The following is a 20848-nucleotide window of genomic DNA, read 5'->3' on the forward strand; positions in this document are numbered from 1 at the left end:
CACCCAGGCGCCCCTATATGCATTGGTTTAGTATCAAAACCTGATCTGAACTGATATGAAACTCACAGTGTTTTTCCCGCCTAGGATGACTATTCATATTTCCCTGCAGATATATTCGTGTGTTTGATTATAGGGTGTTGTCCCAGACCATACTGGGATGGTATTACTTTCTAAATTCTAAAACGATGAAACATATTTGGCCCCAAAGGTGTCAAATGAAGAACTGCGTTTCTGAGCATTCATGATGGAGCACTGTACAGCCATTAAAAAAGAAGGAATGAGGTCTGTGCACATGGCCTGCTATGGAATGCTCTCTAAGACGTGTCATTAAGTGAAAAAAATAATGCCAGGAAAAAAAAAAAGCAGCATGGGTCGCTGTGCTATCAGGAGGACAGAGGACAGATATGTTCTGCATAGTTGTATAGCTACAGAATACTTCTGGAAGGACACGTAAGACATTTCTTACTGCGGTTGCCTCTTGAGAGGGCATCTGGGGGACTGAGAGCAGGAGCACTTATCCCTTAAACAGCCTTTGGTATTGACCATCAGGTCAGTCAGTCTCTCTTTCTGCCTCTGAACTGGGAGAAGGAACAGCTGGTAGGGAAGAGAATCAGGACAATGACAGGTGCACAGACAAGAGGGAGCAGCGGCATGTCCCTGGTGGTACACAGAGAGGTCTGTCCAGCTTTCCCCATCCCTGGAGGCAGCCTGAATCCTGGACTCCCTCCTTCCCTGTGTTCCCTTGAGATCCGGGTCCTCCTCTGCTTGGCAAAGATGGAAGGAGTCTCTAGTCCATGCACCGAAAGGCTCTGCTCAGCAGCAGGAAGGGCCGTGTGTGCGTGCGCGTGCGTGTGCACTTGTACGTGCATACAAAGGGGAAGCTTAACGTTTTCTAGGTGGTTGAGTTAAATGACTTTTGCAGTCCTTCACAAAGTGAGCTTAGCAGACGGGTGTGCTGGGAAGAGCATTTTTCAGAATCTCCAATCGGCTGCAAAAGAAGGCAGTCCGTCGTCACGGGAGCCTCTCAGACTGGCTCAGGGCGGGGGGCGCATGAGCTAGCCTGCCTGGGGCCCACCCGCCTGGGGGCACACAGCCAGGAGACTGGAAGGCTGGAATCAGTCCAAAGTCCAGCTGGAGCAAGGGAGACCCCTTCAGCAAGAAGCACAATCGTGCACTCTGTCCAAGGGCATGGATACCTCTCCGTTAACTGTCAGACATGCTAAGAAATGGTTAAAATAATGTAACGCCTAACGTTTATGGAACGCTTAGGATGGGTCCTGGCACCGCGCAAGGTACTTTAACACGTTACTGCCTAGTAGACACAATCTTGGGAGGACAGGGGTCAAGAGAATCGTCCAAGGTCCTATGGCTGGCATTTGAGGCAGAGGCACATGTGGCTACTGATTCGGTCTGGAGTCCCTGTGTCTCTGTGCAGCAGGACAAGTCTCCAGTGCCACGTCTGTGAGCCCCACGGTGCCGTGGCCACCAGTATGGACGCTGGAGGGGCGACGAATCAAGATCTGTTCCCTCCTCGGTGGTTTTCTTTTTTACTTTTTTAAACACTGTGTGATAAATTTACTTCCTAATGATTTTTGAGTAAACTACAATGACCACAATTTCAAAGTCATTAATAATTCATGACCGAGGGCCATAAACACTATATAATCTCCACAGGCAAGAAACCACAAATACTTGTCAGCGACAAGGCTGAGAATATCTTTGCCAGCTAAACGGAAGTACGTACCCGCTTCGAGCTACGCCTCCCATACGCGTTTCAGAAATGACCACAGCCCTTCCAAAGCCTGGGTTCCAGCCTTCTTTCCCTCCTCCAGCACCCCACCCCCTGGGGTTTTATCTGTGCCTGTGGCACGGCTCGAGGACTGAGGTGTCCTGGGGCCAGGCAGCCAAGCAGAGCTCAGGGAAGGATCTGAGCTGAGAGCCAGGGGTTACTGGCTTTCACCTGTGGCTGCACACCGGAACCCCTTGGGGGGTGGTCACAAAATTCCAAAGCCTGGGTCCCACCCCTGGAGATTCCGATTTAACTGGTTTGAAAAGAGGCCTGAACTTCGGGGTATTTAAAAAGCTCCTGGGGAGTCTAATGCGCAGCAATGTTGGTGACCACTGCCACGGTGTGGTTGCTGCTCTCTCTTGGCCACCGAGCAGGTGTGTGTGGAGGCAGGCATGGCAGAATGGAGCGCCCCACCGAAAGGAGCTCTCCTCAACACCAGCCATTGCCCGGTGTTGCCTTAAGGGAATAAGGCCTCTGTGGTCGTTCTCCATTTTAGCAAAGAAGCCAGAAGTGCGCATTGTTCTGTGAAAATTGTAAATGCGGATGCCTAATTTTTAAAAAAGGTGTAATGGGGGAGGGTGTCTGGCTGGTTCAGTCAGTTAAGCGCCCGACTTCGGCTCAGGTCACGATCTCACAGTCTGTGAGTTCAAGCCCCGCATCGGGCTCTGTGCTGACAGCTCGGAGCCTGGAGCCTGCTTCGGATTCTGTGTCTCCCTCTCTCTCTGCCCCTCCCCCACTCATTCTCTCTCTCTCTCTCTGTCTCTCAAAATAATAAACATTAAAGATTTTTTAAAAAATAAATAAAAAATTGTAATGGAGTCCGGGCCAAATAAAACACATCTTTGGGCTGAATTTGGCTGGCAAGTTCATTGCCAACAGCCTCCCCTCTTCCCCTCACCATGCTGGCCCATGACGGCGCGGAGAAGTTCCCAATCCCAACCGGGGGAGGAAACGGCACGTTCACCTGCCACGGTGTGAGCCGGCCCGTGTCACCTGACCACCGGAGGAACACGAAGAACCTCCCTGTCTGCTTGTTCCCACGAGCTTGTCTTTTCCTTGCCGTTCATGGTGACAGAGTCTGATCTATACCCGGCATCCTGTGTAAGGCACAGAGTGTCAGGAAGAGCAGATTTCACAGGTGGCGTGGGAGGGATGCGGAAAGGGGAGGTAGGTGGAAAAAAGCACGTTATGTCAAGATGAGCATCTGCCACCTTTTGCCATTAGTTTCCTTCTCCTATATTTCTAACCAAACAAAAGCCCTGTGAGGAGAACCAGCACCCTCTTTTTCAGAAAGGCCTGAAACCATTTTAAATCTCTCAGATATTGTGATAAATATCTCCACTCTCTTGGTTTGCTTGGTTTTTTTTTGTTTGTTTGTTTCTCATTCCAAGCTCTTCGCCAGGCGGAGTGATCTGAAATGCTCTGGGGCAACTGGCAGGATGGGAGTAGCCAAGAAAGCGGCAATTAGGAAGCCCTGTTGCCAAGGAGAAAGACTGAGGAGGAAAAGAGTATCTCAACTAGTTACCCGCTGCCCTGCTTTGTTGATTCCCAGCAAATTTCTTAATGCAGATAAATGGGATGCTGTTACTCTGTGATCAAAAGCCTCGGTTAGGTCGAAACAATTCATGCCTGGCTTGGGAGCGGGGAGCGGGGGGCGGGGGGGTGCTGGTCACCCCACCCCCAGGTCACGTCACCAAGCAGGGGGGACCAGGAGCCTGCGGGCCTGTGCTCACTCCTGTTCCGGGCTCCTCTGCCCCCCCTAGTCTCTGGAAAGACTGCGGGAGACGTGCACATCTGTTCCTGCTTCCAGAAAAATGTTCTTACCAGAAAGGAGTGATGGAATCCACCCCGGCTCAGTTTCTAGAACGTCCACTGGGGCTGACACTTAAATCTTTTTAGTAGCACCAAAGTCCCTAAGTTATCTCCCAGCCCTCGTCCCAGGTAGGCTGCTTGAATGAGAAGAAAACCCACGGTGGCTGTTCTGGCTACAGTTGAGAAAGGAGACAAGAGGGGATGGGATGACAGCCATCGCAAAGGCCCTTTGCAGTCCAACCCCAACCTGCCTCCTCAGAGCTGGTTTGGGAGGCCAACACAGAGGACACAGACATGGAAAGAGAAAGACCAAGTGTTGTGGCCATTTCTGAGCCCCTGGGCCCAGCTCAGCCTGGGAAATTCCTTTTCATTGTTGGAATTATGTCACTTTACAAGCAAGAGTGTTAACACGTAAGTGTTGATGAATTTCAGGATTGGTCGATACTTATGACGAGCCACACGCCTGCATACCCATGTACCCCTACACTCGTCTGTGGCTAAAGACTCCAATTCAAACTCCCATGAGCTTGAAGATGTCATCAAAGGGCCCTGCAGTGACCTATGGGTCCTTGCTATCACTGTGTACTCCCAGGCTCAGCTACTCTTGCAACTTTCCCTATTCATGTCTCTCTGACTTTCACTTTGACCATGCTGCACACCCCGAGACCAGGGCTGTGTCTCTCTCATCCCTGGTGCCGGGCACAGAGCAAGTGGGCTCGGTGTGGCAGGTTTCAAGAAGGGCCACAGTATCTGTAGATCTCTCACCCAGAGGTGAGACCTATTTCCCCACCCCGCGAATCTGGGCTGGCCTTGTGACCTGTTTTAAGGAAACAAAGTAGCAGTAGTGACACCAGCTCGGGGGGGTCCAGCAGCTTCCACTCTTCATGTGCGTGGCCCTGTGAACCTCCACATGAATAAAGCTGGCTGCCTTGCTGGCGGACGAGAAAGCATTCAAAGAGGGCTGAAGCACACTACTGATGCTCAGCCATCCCCAAGGCGACACGGCGGCTCACTGCAAAAGCCTGAGTGAGTCCAGCGGAAATCAGCAGACCTGCCCAGCTCCAATGGCTGACCCACAGGATCACCAACTGAATGCACAGTTCTTGTTCCACATCCCTGAAACGTGGGTTAGTTACACAGACAAAGCTAACTGACACACTTCCTAAGAAATTGTCACTACAATGTAGCGACACTTTGGTTGAGAGCTCTAATTGCCAGCTAGCATTTGGTCCCGGATTCAAGCTGGAGACTCAGAGGGAAACAAGAAGGAAATCCAGGAAAACTTATTCACCAGCATGCTCCCTCAGGTGCCTTCAGAGTCGCCTCCCACCCACCCTCACCAGTGACACATTTACCTCTTTTTTCTCCCTCGAGCAGGACCGGCTTCTGTCAGCCTTCCGCGGAATCTGACCTGTGGCAGTTCAAAAGCAGAACCAGAGATTAAGGCTCTTTTAAAACAGCTAGTTTATCACGGTGAAAGCTTTTTATTTGCAAACTGAATAGACGGGACCAATCATAATCAAATGATTTTAAGAAAATGTAGCCTATTATTATAGTGGGAAAATGGCATGCTCTTGAAATAGACCAACGGCAAGGAAATGGTAATTCACACGCTCACGTTATTTGACTGTAATGAACAAAGCCTCAGCTCTTTAATCTGGAACATTATCTGCACTCTGCAAGGGCCGACTGTAGATTTCCCAGTCGAATTACATTTTTATTAAATTGTTTGGAATTATATAAAATGCCTTCCACAAAAATGCCTTCCACCGTGCGCATACACATAACCTTTGATGAGTGCACACCAATGTGCTTCACCAAACCCCCAAACTCAACACCTAGGTGATGGTGCAGATGTGAATTAGCAGTAATCACCCGCATCTCCCATGTAACAGGTAATTTCAGAGAGAATGTTGCTTTTCTTAGAAAATTGGAAGACTAACATTTTAGAGTGCGCATAAATTCAACAGCTCAACATCATTATGTTTAAATATGCTGTTCCAAATGCAGTTTTCACAACTTTTATGGAAGTGTCCATTGTAAAAGGATTCCTTGATGGAAAATTAATGGATGGCTTTGGTTTTAAAACACAAAGTGGGAACCTCTGTGCTTTGGCAACGTGTCTTCCAAACTATCCGGCTTCACTCTTGGGTGGCGATTTATGAGGAAATCACAACCACGTGTCCCGTGAGCCAAGAGCACGCCAAAGCAGGAGGAAGAAGGCTTAGTGATGACTCATCAAGAGGCAAGAAGTGGGGACCGAGTCTCAGAGGAAAGATGTTTGTCTCTGGTTGTGGTTGCTTCTGGTAGGTCTACACAGGTGTGGGGGACCTCATAGCTGGTGATAAAGCACAAGTCAAGGGATGATGCTCTTTCCAAGAAAGTGAAAGTAAGGGGAAAAGCAAAGGTCCACAGATGACCCTCTGACCATGGCCAAATTTTGGCACCAATATTATAAAAGGATCTAGAAAAGAGGCCGCTGGAGAGTGCATAGACACTCTGGATTACACAGCATCGTGGTATGATAGACGTCTTCTGGGTTGTCTGCTCTGCTCACAGGGACACCCTAAACTGCTTCCTTCTCTCTCACTCTCCTCCCTGTCCTCAGCGGGGAGCTCCCTGGCAGCCATGACGTGGTACAGGACCCCAACCCCAGTATGGCGCACTGGGGATGGGCCCCTGACCCAACCACAGTCGATCAGAATGCCAGCCCCAGGAATTTGACATTGGTTTGGAAAGACAGAGAAGACAGAGGGCCAGAGCAGGGCTGTTTCCACCTGTGAACTTTGATGCGGTCAGCACCCTCCTGCCTTGGGGGACAGACTGACACAGAACGCCAAGGCAGAAAGAACAGATCTGCAATTGATTGCATACCTGTCTTTGCGTTCCACAGACACCCACTTAATGTACCACTGACATGCTGGATGCCAACAGCGGGGGAAGGCCGTACGTGTGTGCGGACAGCGGGTATATGACACCTCTCTATACTTTCTACTCAATTTTGCTATCAATCTAAAATTGCTCTAAAAAAGCTTATTAATTAAAAAGAGAAAAAAAGGGGCGCCTGGGTGGCGCAGTCGGTTAAGCGTCCGACTTCAGCCAGGTCACGATCTCGCGGTCCGTGAGTTCGAGCCCCGCGTCGGGCTCTGGGCTGATGGCTCAGAGCCTGGAGCCTGTTTCCGATTCTGTGTCTCCCTCTCTCTCTGCCCCTCCCCTGTTCATGCTCTGTCTCTCTCTGTCCCAAAAATAAATAAACGTTGAAAAAAAAAAAAAAAAAAAAGAGAGAAAAAAAGACCCAGAATCACGGATCAGGTGGTCTGGGTCGTTGGGCCAATTTTATCCCAACCTCCTGCCCCCTGATGCTCTGGAGCAGGAACTAGGGTGGACGGCACCCAGAAACCCTTGTCCACACCTGCCCTAGCTGTCAGTCAAGGGACTCGTCGTAGGCCTGAAGGCCAACGAGAGAGGGTGGCATGCCGGGTGGTAGGGCACGCGGGGCAGCACCAGGAGCCCGAAGATCGGCCTGGAGCTCGAAGGGGACAGAGAGGGTTGGAGACCAGGGTGTTCTACAGAAGCAGTCCCGAGGCGAGTAGGATGCCAGTAGGAACAAAAAGGGCCCAGAGTGAAGCTGGGGAGAAGGAAAGCAGAGCTAGCCCAGGGGCAAACAAGGCAGTCCCCAGAGCCTGGCTACAGCTCCTCCAATGCTAGTCAGACACATGCCAAGGGACCTGGTCTATCTAGTGGACAGCTGACCAGTTTACGGGAGCTTGGATAAGTCACAGGATCCCACAGGATCTCTCTGGGCCATATTTTCTTCCTATTTTTTTTTTTAATTAAAAAAAATTTTTTTAATGTTTATTTTTGAGAGAGACGGGGCATGAGTGGGGGAGGGGCAGAGAGAGAGGGCGACACAGAATCCGACGCAGGCTCCAGGCTCCGATCTGTCAGCACAGAGCCCGACGCAGGGCTCAAACCTGAGAACCATGAGATCATGACCTGAGCCGAAGTCAGATGCTGAACCGACTGAGTCACCCAGGTGCCCCATTTTATTTTTAAATTTTAAATGAGAGTTAGGCTAAATCACCTCTGGGGTTGCTTTTCATCTCTAAAATTCGGTTACGCCCACAGAGAACAGTAAGAAAAGTCTTAAGGTGGGCCATAAAAACAAAACATTAATACAAAGAACACAGAGCTTGACTACTGAATTTTGAAAGCAAATCTCTCTCCTGGAGTTCGTTAGAAGCTTCTTATTCATGGGGCGCCTGGGTGGCTCAGTTGCTTAAGCGACCAACTCTTGATTTCGGCTCAGGTCAAGATCTTGCGGTTGTGGGATCGAGCTGCGCGTTGGGATCCGCCGTGAGCGTGGAGCCTGCTTGGGATTCTCTCTCTCCTTGTCTCTCTGCCTCTTCCCCACTCACGTTCATGCACTCTCTTTCTCTCAAAATAAATAAATAAACTTCAAAAGGAGCTTCTTGTTCATTAAATTGGGAAACAATTTGCTTAGTTTCCAGTGAAGAAAATTCACTCTAATTATACACGCTTGTTCGCTAACGCCTGTGTCCTCAGGCCACTGAGCCCCTCTCTCTCTGTTCCAGGAAGCTCAATGTGGAGACTGCTCCTTCTCACCAAGGACGGAAGAAATGAGATTACACTGCCCCTGTCTACTGCACTTAGCTTCTCGGAGTATCTTCCTACTTATATCTTGTTTTATTCTCATGACAGTCAGGGAGGGAGGTGGAAGAAGCTGACATTAATATCAATAAATGCTGCTTGCAAAATTAAGGGGGTGTTCCCCTGCATTTTGCAAGGTGACCTGTCAGCTTCAGCCATGAGACGATAAATAAGGCCAAATGTAAATGATACACGTGTACGTCGCGTTACAAAACCGATGTGTGCCTGGGGAAAAGGGAAAAAAAAAAAAAAGGGTGTGAATGCATATAATACTACGCTCCCACTTATGACTTCAGAGAGATTTTATCCGCACTTTGGATTTATTTTCAATGGTTCGAGGATTCTGACACTTTGGTTTTACTTTGCTCTGGAGGCAGATAATAACATTCATCGCTGCCATTTAGAAGGGAGGTGCATCTTGCTTGGATGCCAGCTTCCGAAGCCAGCAGGCGAGGGAAAACCAGCGTCAAAATTACCCTCAAAAAAGCCTTAAGCCTCCTGTGAAGTGCGGTCCACAGGACCCAGCCTTTTACATCCACTGCTGTGGACTACTTAGGACGTGAAATGTACGGTGCATGATAAAAATACATACGCCTGATATCATTTGATGGTATTTCTTTTTTTTTTTTTTTTTTTTCAACGTTTATTTATTTTTGGGACAGAGAGAGACAGAGCATGAACGGGGGAGGGGCAGAGAGAGAGGGAGACACAGAATCGGAAACAGGCTCCAGGCTCTGAGCCATCAGCCCAGAGCCCGACGCGGGGCTCGAACTCACGGACCGCGAGATCGTGACCTGGCTGAAGTCGGACGCTTAACCGACTGCGCCACCCAGGCGCCCCTCATTTGATGGTATTTCTAATTAAATTATTCATATTGTACTTACTGCCTCTATTTTTCCTTTAGGGTAGAAGAGTGGCAGCGGGGGAGGCTGAGGACCAGGCACCAAGTTCAAGAATGTGACTGCTCCAGTGAACCGGACACCTACTACGTGCCAGGTTCAACACACAGCCTTCATCCCCTGCATCCTCAGAACCACTCCTGGAGGTCAGGGGTCAGTGAACCTGTCTTGTAAAAGGCCAGACGGTAAAGATTTTGGCGACAGGACAGCTGCAGACTATATGTAAACAAATGGGCGCAACTGTGTTCCAATAAAACTTTATTCACAAATGCAGGCTGCAGGCCAGTTGTCAGCCCGGTTGGTCACAGTTTGCTGACTCTTGCTTTAGATGCACAGCACCATGGGGCGCTTGGGTGGCTCAGTCAGTAAAGCATCCAACTCCAGCTCAGGTCATGATCTCACAGTTTGTGGGTTCGAGCCCTGCATCGGGCTCTGTGCTGACAGCTCAGTGCCTGGAGCCTGCTTTCAGTGTCTCTCTCTCTCTCTCTCAATCTCTCTCTCTCTGTCTCTCTCTGTCTCTCTCTCTCTCTGCCCCTCCCCCACTCATGCTCTCTCACTCTCTCTAAAACAATAAATAAACATTAAAAAAAATAGATGGACAGTCCTATGCCCTTGGCACAAACCAAGGAAGAAATGAGACGCAAACTTTGAGTGAGTGATTGAGCTGCTTTTTCAAGGCCACACAAATGTATCTGGTAAGTGACAGGGCTCAGTGTGCTCCTAATCATGAGCGTCACTAACATTATCACAATCACAAGCATGTTAATCGCTGCCATTACCATGTGAGCTCACCTTAGTCAGGTTTACTATGTGCCCGGCACCGAGCTCAAGGCTAAGTACGTGGACCAACTCATGTGCTCCTCTCAGCTACCCAAGAAATAGGCACTATTATCATCCCACTTGTCAGATGCGGTCACTGAGATCCAAAGAGGTTAGGAAGCTTGCCCAGTATCACGCAGCTAGTGACTAGAGAAGCCTCAACCTGGATCTGAGCAGTCTGGCTCCAGAGCCTACGCTCCTAACCACTGGGCCACACTGCTCCTCAGTCAGGGCTTTGAAGACAAGTACAAGAACACCAGAATGTGCCGGGGAGGGGGTCTGATTTAAGGAATTCTTTCTGCGATGCAGCTTTTGAGTGTACTTTGCACTCCTAGAGCAATTCATAGGGGGTTAGATAAAAACGATTCCCCAATGATCCAAGAAGACAGTGTTGCTGGCCAGCCAGGTAAATGCCATAAAGTGGCCAAAATGGTAAGGCTTGGCATTAGACACTCACTCCCATCTACTCAGGTGAAATGCTCAGCCTCGGCAGAAAGAGTTGGGCTTTGGAAAACAAACTCAGCGGAAAGAGGGGCCATGCAGGGACCTCCCCAGTGCAAAGGAGCTTCGAACAAAGAACTTGTTTCCCTCCACTGGGGTATGGTGCCGCCATTAGGTTACTCAAATGAGCTAATTTCTTCTGTTGTCCAAATACGAGGGCTTATGTTGCTCTCATTTTATATATCTCTGGAACTTTATTTAAATGACAAATATCTCATTGAAATACCACTTACTCTCACCAATCCGACTGGCAAAAATCAGAGGCTTGACAAGATAGCGTTGGCGAGAGCTAGAAAGCTGGTGGTTTTGAGCATTGCTGGGGGAAGTACAAAATGACAGACTCCCTTTGGAAAGGTGTTTTGACAATATCCTCAAAAGTACGAATGCATTTTTCCTTTGGGGCTAGCAATATCGCTTCCAGGAATCTACTGTAAAAGAATCACCTCCACGAATGGGAAACAAATGCACAAGGGTATTCACTGTATCACAATTTGCAATAACAACTGTCGGAAATGATGGGTGAGTCCGTCAGTAAGGACTGGCTGAATAGGGTGAATCCACAAATGAAATGGAATGCTGGAAGAAAGAATGGGCAAGCTGCTTATATATAAGACAGTCATATGTCAAGTGAAAAAAAATCAATAGGCAGAAAGTGTATGTAGGATGCGATCTTTTCTCTAAGAAAGAGGAAAAGAAGACTACATGAGTTCTGTTTGTATAGAGAACCACCCAGAGGTACGTGCACAAATGCAACAGCTCACTGTCACTTTTTCTGACGTTTATATATTTATTTTGAGGGAGAGAAAGCACGGAAGGGGCAGAGAGAGAGGGAGAGCGAGAGAATCCCAAGCAGGCTCCGTACGGTCAATGCAACACCCAATGCGGGCTGGAACTCACGAACCGTGAGATGATGTACAAGCCCAAATCAAGAGTCGGATGCTTAACCGACTGAACAATCCAGGGTGCCTCACTGTTACTTTTTATATTGTTTTGATTTTTGAATGGTTTGGACCCATTTTCTATCGAGAAAATTAAAAGAAACTTAAAATATTAAATGTCCAAAAGCCAGATTCAAATTAAAAACAAAACAAAACCAAACAATGGGAAACGCTGTAGAATGTTCCCATGAGAGAACCTAAGAGGGTGGTCTACGGCGGGGAGAGGGGAGTAGCCTCTGTGAACTTCAGCACCCCGAAGCTTTGCCGGAAAGACAACGCGATATTTTAGGAAAAAGAAAAAAGCAAGAACAAGGAAAGGAAAATCGAGACCTGTCTGGATGGGTTGCCTGGGAATCGTGGTTTCCTAGTGCTTACAGAGCATCTACACGCGCCTCCCCCCCACAACTCCATGTTCTTCCCCAGGTGAGAGCTCTTAAGATTCCCTATCATGCACAACAAAGCCACGTGGCTCAGAGAAGCAAAGTAACTTGCCCAAGGTCACAGAGCAAGGAAGGGGAAGAACCTGGTTAACAACCAGTCATTCTGGCTGCTAATCCAGTGTTCAGTACACCCTGGTGCCTGCCGGCACCCCCTTGTCAAGCCCAGGAATGGGAGCACCCCGCCCCCACGTGCCTTCAGCCCATGCCAGCTTCCTGGACCTTGATCATGACTTCCACCTACAGCCTTGGTTTGCAAAGATACCTGTGGCAGAGTAAGGAGGCAGGGAGGCGGACCTAGAAGCCTGCCCAGCCTCAAGGGCAATCACTGTTTGGCTCCTGCCACCTGTTTCCATGCAGGAATGCGGGCCCCGGTCTTGTTGGATCAGATTTTTCCAGAAGTCCAGTGTTATAAGACAGCTTCTAATTTTAAATATTGACAATTACAAAAAAAAAAAAATGTAAAGCTCTGTACAGATGCAGCAAAACAGGCTTCTAGTTTCTAGCCTAATAGGTAACTAGACAGAAGACTAGAAAATTTTCCATTATTTACCTCGATGCCGCGGAACCATGGCGGGGGGGGGGGAGGGGGGCGAGGGGGAGAGCTCTTTAAGGAAATTTCATCATAGCAACAGAAATCTGTTAGACAAAAAGCGTGACTGTTTGGAAGACAGGTAAACGTGGGCTCTGCGACACACTTTCAAATTCTTTCAAATTCCCCATGTGCTGCCTCCAGGCTGGTTCTGGGACTTGAAGTTACATTCTGTCTCCTGAAAGCCCGAAACAATATCCCTGTCACTCTTCCTTTGCATTTTCGGTGTAACTCAAATTCCCGGGACCCAGTTTACTGCCAAATTACCTGAGATAAACAAGTCATGCTAAGATCCTCTTTTCCTCTCCAAACCCAAACAGCAGCTGGCAGCTAGAAATGGTTATTTATAACCTGCACACTGTTATGCACATTTTCTTGTGCACTTCTAAAAATGCTTAGCCGTGCATTCTTTGGCTGCCTTCATAATTAGATGAGAGCCTGGGGACAATGCCGTGCGGTAGCAGAGAAGGTAGGCTCTGGGTCAGCCTGTCTGGCTCGGCTTCTCATTACCTGTTTGGAAACCCCGATACCGTAATTCCATTTCGGTCTATTGTCAGTGTTAAGACAGTACAAATGAAACGATTAGAGCAGTGCCCTGCACACAGTAGGTGATGGGGTTTGGAGTGGGGGTGGGGATCCGGAGCTGATGGCCAAGAAAGAATTCTTGAGATGTCTTTGGGGCAAAAAACAGATTTATTAAAGCACGGGCACAGGGCCCATGGGCAGAAAGAGCTGCACTGGGGTTGTGAAGAGTACTATTATATACTATGGAGTTGGAGGAGGTAAAGTCAAGAGGTAGTTTCTTAAAAGGGATTTTCCATACGCTAAAGCCTCACAGATCACTGGAGGCCTAGCAATTGTCAAGCTAAGGTTGTTTTTCCCTCTAGCAAAGCATTAACATTAAGACAGTAGGGAGTTCCTGGAGAAGGTTTTACTCTGCCTGCCTCAAGTGTTTGTCACCTGGCTGCAGGTTATAAGGAAATTTAATTTTACCTGCCATTTCCTTCTTGCCTTTGTTCCCCACATCACTATGAGCCGGAGGGTGATGTTGGGGCTCCAGGAAACAAGCCTATAGGTTTCTGGAGATTAGGCTATTGATAAGATTGCCTTTTTCTTGTAATTTACTAAGGTATTTGTAAATGGATGGAGACTTGTGTCCTGCAGGACTGCGATCTCTATCAGTTAACCATTTGTTTTCCGTCCTTTCCTTTGTTCTTGGGCAGCCAGGAGTCCACGAGGAATATACGTATCCCACCTGGGGTGGGGGATGGGAGGTATGCTAGCTTGTGCTTGGCCTTCGGCTTGCCTTATGCTCCCTCGTCAGAAGAGACGTATCCCACCTGGGGTGGGGGGTGGGAGGTATGCTAGCTTGTGCTTGGCCTTCGGCTTGCCTTATGCTCCCTCGTCAGAAGAGACATCAGTAGACATCCCTGGAGTCTGTGAATGAATGAATGAATGAATGACCAAATTTTTTGAATGGATCAATGCTGGGAGGACAAGAGGTAAGAGTACGAGAAGCTGTAAAGACTTCATCTTCTCTCACAATGTATTTTCCTGATCCTTCCCCCCCTGCTTTTTCTCAGATGGTGAAATGAAATATGACAAAGTGGGTTTAATACACCACTGGAGATAATTGGAAAATATTGATTTTTTTTCATTTGAAACGGTAAAGATAAGAAAGTGCCACACTTCTGTAATCTAATCAGTGGCTTATGTGACAACATGCTTCCCAGGCTAAAATGTACTTTGGTCGACCTCTGTATCCAACACACAAGTTCCCAAACGCATTCCAACTACACCCGCCAGCCCAGCCCCATCCTTCCATCCCAGCTCCTGGCTGAACACAAGGGGGGACACGGCGTTTGTGAATCTATGTGAGCACGTGTGTACACATACAAATTAAAGTGTCTTCTCAGTATTTGCGTTCCACACCCCCCACCCCAATGATTGGCAAAACAGCCCTGGAAACCGTAAGAAATGATGCATGAGATCCCCCAGAATCCTAAAGAAAAAGATACATTCCTGCCTCTGACAGCTAATTTTTACTGAGAACCTATTAAGTACTGGATACCATTTTAAGAGCTTTATTTATGTTTATTTATTTTTGAGAGAGAGAGAGTGGGGAAGGGGCAGAGAGAGGGGGACAGAGGATCTGAAATGGGCTCTGTGCAGCAGAAAGCTACTGCAGGGCTCGAACTCACCAACCATGAGATCACGGCCTGAGCTGAAGTTGGATGCTTAACTGACTGAGCCATCCAGGGGCTCTGTTAAGGGCTTTATTTTTTAATTTACTTTTTAAAGCAAACTTTTAAAAGCCTTTTTTAATTTTTTTTTATTTTAGAGAAAGAGAGAGAGAGAAAGAGAGAGCAGGGGTGGGGGAGAGGGACAGAGAGAGAGAGAGAGAGAGAGGGAGAGAGAGAGGGAGAGAGAGAGAATCTCAAGCAGGCTTCACACTCAGTGCAGAGCCCGAGGCGGGGCTCGATCCCAGGACCGTGGGATCACGACCTGGGCCAAAATCAAAAGAGTCAGATGCTCAACTGACTGAGCCACCCAGGCGCCCCTTAAGGGCTTTAAATAGATGAATTCATATGATTCTCACGGCAGCCTTATGACGTAGTCCTCCTATTAATCTCTATTTTATAATTTAAGAGTCCAGGCACTGAGAGATGAAGTAACTAATCTCCCAAGGTCATGTGGCCTCAGGACCAGAACCCCCTTGGTCGGTCTCCACACTCTGCTCCTTCCTCTCCTCTCCAAGATGAGGAAGGCTCACAGAGTGAGCACCTCTAACTTGAACAGGGAGAGCAGGAGAGCGAGTCCAATCCTCTGCCCTGGTTTTTTCAGAGTTGCCTTCTGCAGGCTTAAAATAAAATCTCCACCTCAAATCACGGAAGAGGCACGACTTCCCACCACAAAGGCTCATCAGGAGGGAGGCTTTGCAATGGCGGCGGGGCGGGTACAGAAACGGATCCAGGCTGGGTCTCCCGCAAGTGGCCACCTTAACTCCCCAGGCCTCGGCCTCCACATCTGATAAATGACAGCAATCAGACCAGATCGGAAGTTACTCAACTGGCTGAATCCAGGCCACAGACATTTGTTTGGTCTCCATAATGTTTAAAAAAAAAATTTTTTTTTTGCAGCCAACAGCTTGGGAGATTTCACATTTTAAAATCCTGAGTTCTGGAAAAAAAAAAAAGAAAGAAAAAAAAGAAATCCCGAGTTCTGGATTGTTTTTGAAAAACTAGAAGGTCTGGCAACACCAGGCTTGCCTTCCTGCCTGGCAACAGTTGTCAGGAGCCGGCAGATGGCTGGTATCCTCTGGTTCCTGGCCCCCTAGCTCTCTGTCTCGCTGCCACTTTGGTCTGACAGGCTTCTCCCTACGGTAAAGATGAAAGTGAAGGTCTGTGTGTCCACACCTCTAGCAAAAGTGAGAATCATTACCATCATCACCCTAATTGCAGCTAGCACATTTATACTTATTCGTATGCCAGGTCCTGATCTAAGGGCTTTGCATCCATGAACGCATTTAATTTTCACAATAACCCCAGGAGATGGAACAATTATTATCTCTTTTCTACAGATGATGGAGGTATGGAAGAGGCTACCTGCTTCAAGGAATTAGTAGACAATCGAGTCCTTTATGACATGGAGGAATAGTCCCAGGTATGCAAAGTGTACGTAGGTGTTGAAAGAATCTGACATCAAGCAGCATAATGAAATAAACCCCAGTCACTGTGGTCATTTACATTACCTGCCTGGACCCTGCAGGCTGCTAAACCTGTATTCCTGCACGGGATCCTCAGAGTTTGGAAATCTATCAGATTCCCTGGACTAGATCTGTTAAGTCCCTCCTGGATCTAACTGTCTGTGATTTTAGGTAGGTTCATAAAAAGGTACATAAATAGTTTGGGATTCTTGAGAGAGTGTGTGCGTGCGTGTACACACACACACACACACACACACACACACACACACATATCGCATTGCAAGGTCACTCAGAGTTTATAAGAGTGTGGTGGTCCCTGCAGGGCTTCTGTGGTTGGTGACCAGTCATCTGTGATGCCCCACCTTCCTGCCTGGTGCTGCATTTGCCTATAACCCTCCAATGACATGTTAAGTCTCCAGAGAATCCATCAGCTACGGGGGGTCAAGGCAGCATCAGAGTTAGAAATGAGGCAGGAGATAGGGGTGATGGTGACTCACTGGGGCAGAAAATGGGGGAAGGATAAGAATGCTAGCTGAAAAACAGAGGGAGTACAGACTAACAGAGGCCAGGGGTACAGTAAAGGTAGCCAGGTCAGGACATATTATTAGGACTGGGTTGAACTACTCCAAAGGGCAACGTCTGGGGGAAAGAGGAAGATTGAGATGCAAGGACTTTTTCCCTGCCTGCTTTATGGAGACCAGCTACCAATTCGCTAAGGGACAAATCAGTTCATCTCTTCCCTGATTATGACGTCAGCCCAGCAAACACTCATGTACATCTCCCTGTGCCACTCCTTGGGCCAAGTGTTGGTCGTATAAAGGAACAGGAGTGGGTCTCTATCCCCAAAGAGGAGAAAAGGCTCGGAGCCCAACACCTGTGATATAGCATGGGACATGAGGGCTATGGGATCCCGTCATGTGGGAGGATTAATTCAGCAGGTGATGTCGGTCACCATCATCTACAGCGTGGAGGTGACTTGAAAGAAGGAGACAGCTGGCAGGGAACACAGCAAGGGGAAGGCAAGGAGGTGGAAAAGAATATAGCGTATGCAAGAGACAGCCAGCTTTCCGAGGTGGCTTGGGCAGGGGTTAATTTTCAGGTGCCCATAGGCTCAGGCGAAAATTCTCAATGCAAGAAAAGAGCACTTGATGACAGGTGCCACAGCCAGAAGAGGTCAAACTGTCATTACATGTCCAAGACCAAGGGGTGACCAATGTTCAGTGCTGGGGACCAGGGCTGTGTGGGAATGCAGGCCCAGCAGGGCCAAAGCACCCTTCTATCAAGAGACTAAATAGCCCCGGTTTTTATGGGAAATCATTATTTTTAAATATGGGAAAACACATCAACGGACCCAGTTCAGCCCAGTATAATACCTCTGGGCAGGAGGGTGGGTGGGTAGGTGGGTATCTAAATATGAGACTGGAGACCAGCAGACCAACCAAGGGACAGGGGAAGGGAAAGACACTGTTTCCCCAGGGAAATTCTCTGATTTAAGGTGCTATATCTGATTTAAAGCTACGAGGGTCAAGCCGTTCAAATCCCACGGGGCATCAGCAATCAGTCCAGTGCTATTGAGGGCAACTGATACTTCCTTACTCTTATATAAAGTGATCTGTAAACAGCACCAAGCTCCTGCTTCCAAGCAACCATACTGCTCCTTGTAAGCCCTCTCTTACGTGTAAACAGAGGAGCAGTCACAGAGTCAGATCCTGAGGGAGCCAAGAGCCAGGGTCAAGGGCAGTGCCTTTTTTTTTTTTTTTGCTTTTAAGACAGAGAGAGAGAGAGCATGGGCAGGGGAGGGACAGAGAAAGAGAGGGAGACAAAGAATCTAAAGCGGGCTCCAGGCTCTGAACTGTCAACACAGAGCCCGATGTGGGGTCCGAACCCATGAACCATGAGATCGTGACCTGGGCGGAAGTCGGCCACTTAACCGACTGAGCCACCCAGGCGTCCCCAGGGCAGTGCCTTTTAAACTGTTTGTTCTTCCACCAGCCTAAGAGGGAGCCTCGCCCACAGACTCGTCCCCTAGATGTGACAACCTGGCGACACCCTGGCAGGGACAAGTTTGAAACAGGTCTTTGACGACATACTCTAGACATACGTAAATTCTAGAGTGTGCGCTTTATTTGGCGGAGTCCTGGTTCTGCTACCTGCTGGCCACGTGGGTGCAAATGGGCCCAATTACAGTGAGTAGCATATGGAGCTGTCTCAAGCGTCAAATCGAATGGATCCCCCATGGAAGGAGTCAGCAAACCTTTCCAGTGAAGGACCAGATAGTAAATACTTCCGGCTTTGTGGGCCATACGGTCTCTGTCACAACAAATCAGCTTTGCCAACGAAGCATGGAAACAGCCACAGACTGTGTGCATTTACATGCAGAGGGGGCTTAGCTATGTTCCAATAAAACTTTATTTGCAAAAGCCGGCAGTGAGGCAGATTCCTTTGAGAAAGGGGAAGACCTTCACGAATGTCATCTTCCAGGAACTCCCAGGTTGGATTCTAGTTATCTGTTTATGACTGGCTTTCTCACCAGACTATGAAGTTTTTTTTTTTTTTTAGTTTATTTATTTTGAGAGAGACAGAGTGAGTGGGGGAGGGGCAGAGAGAGGGAGAAAGGATCCCAAGCAGGCTCTGCACCATCAGCCCAGAGCCCTACGAGGGGCTGGAACTCACGAGCTGTTGAGATCATGCCCTGAGCTGAAACCAAGAGTTGGACGCTCACCCGACCGAGCCACCCAGGTGTCCCCAGACTATGAAGTTCTTAAGGGCAGGGAATATATCCCCCCTTTTTTTTTCAGATTGAAACTAAGTGAACAAGCATATACAGCACAGTATGCCCCACAGGAATAATTCATAAGGATTCCAACATTGCCCAAGTTAATAGAATTGTTGCTTCAGATGACTATGGGGCCCAGGCAGGGAACGCAGGCAATGGAGTTCAGGTAGGTGGCCAGTCAGGTAGGTGCTGTGACAAATTGGAAAGGCCACCTCCCTTCTAAAAGGGTGGTCTCCATTAGCTCTAGCTGTGAGGAGATTGTTGCCTACAGAATTCTGATTCGGTGCTGAGAGACTTCATTGATTTTCAAAGAAAATCCCACAATCAGGTATTTATGAGAAATCTCCCAATCTTCCAATGTGGACAACTCATTCAAAAATTGAAAAAACAAAACATTATGGGCCAAGTAAACAGGATTGTGGGCTCATTCGTTTGGAGGCCCCCAGTGTGTAACCTCTGACATAAAGAATTCGTTTTCAAATTTGCTACATCTTTCTTTCTTTTTTAAGGTGAAAAATGTTGGAAATAGTATGTTGAAAAAAAGAACTTTACAGGAAGTTTTAAGAGTAATACAGTGAACTCCCCTTCACCTGGATCCAGTCTCAATCATCTTGAGATCTCTGGATTCCGGTGCGCAGAAGGCACTGGAATGTGGAGTTACTAAATGAATGCCCTAAGGAAGAATAAGCAAACCGTGCTGTGCCAAGTTCCTGTAGGTTAAAATCACAGCTGGAGATGAATACTGTGAAATAGGGAGAGGGGAGAAATGAACCCGACTCAAGGATGGGCGCAAAGAAGGAACGAAGACAGAACAAAGAGATTACATGGACCACGTGTTTATTTTGCCTGCTGAATGCTTGCTTTATTGTATTTCATATCATTTTTGGCTTGGCTTATTTTACGTAGCAAGGGAAACAGACAAATCACCAGGAGCCCAGGTGAATACCACACCAGAATGAAACAGACCAGACACGTGGATAGCATACTTCCAACAAAACCTTACTAGTTCACTCGTCGCCCGTTTTGCAGTTTGGGCTTATTTAGACAAGCTAGGCTAAATTTCATCTTGGCGTTATTAATTCTATGAGAAAGTGTACTAAGCAAATGAACAGTATAAGCAGGGGAAATGTTGAATATTTGCTCTAGGGAGAGCAAAAGCAAATGAACAGCTTTAAAATCCTTTCTAATTATGTTGATGTGCTGAACTTTTGTCTAATTATTATGTTCCTTGAAAACTGAGTAGAAATTTTTTTTTTCCTAAACCATATTTTAAAAGCGCTGGGGGAAATGTGACTTTAACATAAAGATGAACCCTTCAGGGGCAAAAGACTGGGGGCGCCTGGGTGGCTCTGTCTGTTGAGTGTCGGATTTCGGCTCAGATCATGATCTCACAGTTCGTGAGTTCCAGCCCCACATTGGGCTCTGTGCTGACAGCTCAGAGCCTGGAGCCTGCTTCAGATTCTGTGTCTCCCTCTCTCTCTGTCTGCCCTCCCCCACCCCCCGGCCCCCGCTCACACTCTGTCTCTCTCTGTCTCTTGAAAATAAATAAACATCAAAAAATTTAATATATACCCGGGGCAGAAGACTCACACATTGCCAGTTTACTTTCAGGTAAATACAAAATGCAGCACGTCAGCTTTTCTTTTAAGTAAACAGTGAGCTAATTACAAAGATTATTATTTGCTAGAGAGCTTCATCAGATTCCTTCCTCCCTCTTCCGCCAGCTGAAGTCTGCCCATTTGCAGCTAATGACAGCATTAGCTACCATGAGGAGCACTTTTTATATGCCAGACTTGGTGTTAAGTGCGTTCATGCGTAGTCTTGTTCAATTCACCATTGGGCTAGCAAACAAAACAAAGTAAGCCTTCTCATCAGCTTGACTTTATTGATAGGAAAACTGAAGCTCAG

At 47.8% G+C, this 20848-nt stretch overlaps 1 protein-coding gene across 5 annotated transcripts in view; it reads right to left on the bottom strand.

The window, feature by feature from the left end:
* LOC123589121 (katanin interacting protein) overlaps positions 1-20848 on the bottom strand; it is a 193283-nt gene that overhangs the window by 169104 nt on the left and 3331 nt on the right. For 3 of the 5 annotated variants that reach the window (XM_045460776.1, XM_045460774.1, XM_045460778.1), the window contains exon 2: positions 4957-5012. The exons of 1 other annotated variant lie outside the window; for it this stretch is intronic. In XM_045460776.1, the coding sequence (XP_045316732.1) occupies positions 4957-5012 (56 nt within the window). Of the gene's footprint in view, positions 1-4956; positions 5013-12131; positions 12290-20848 lie in introns of all 5 variants that reach the window. One more of the 5 variants, XM_045460775.1, reaches the window with a different exon arrangement.

This window comes from Leopardus geoffroyi, chromosome E3 (assembly GCF_018350155.1).
Source record: "Leopardus geoffroyi isolate Oge1 chromosome E3, O.geoffroyi_Oge1_pat1.0, whole genome shotgun sequence".
Lineage (NCBI taxonomy): Eukaryota > Metazoa > Chordata > Mammalia > Carnivora > Felidae > Leopardus > Leopardus geoffroyi.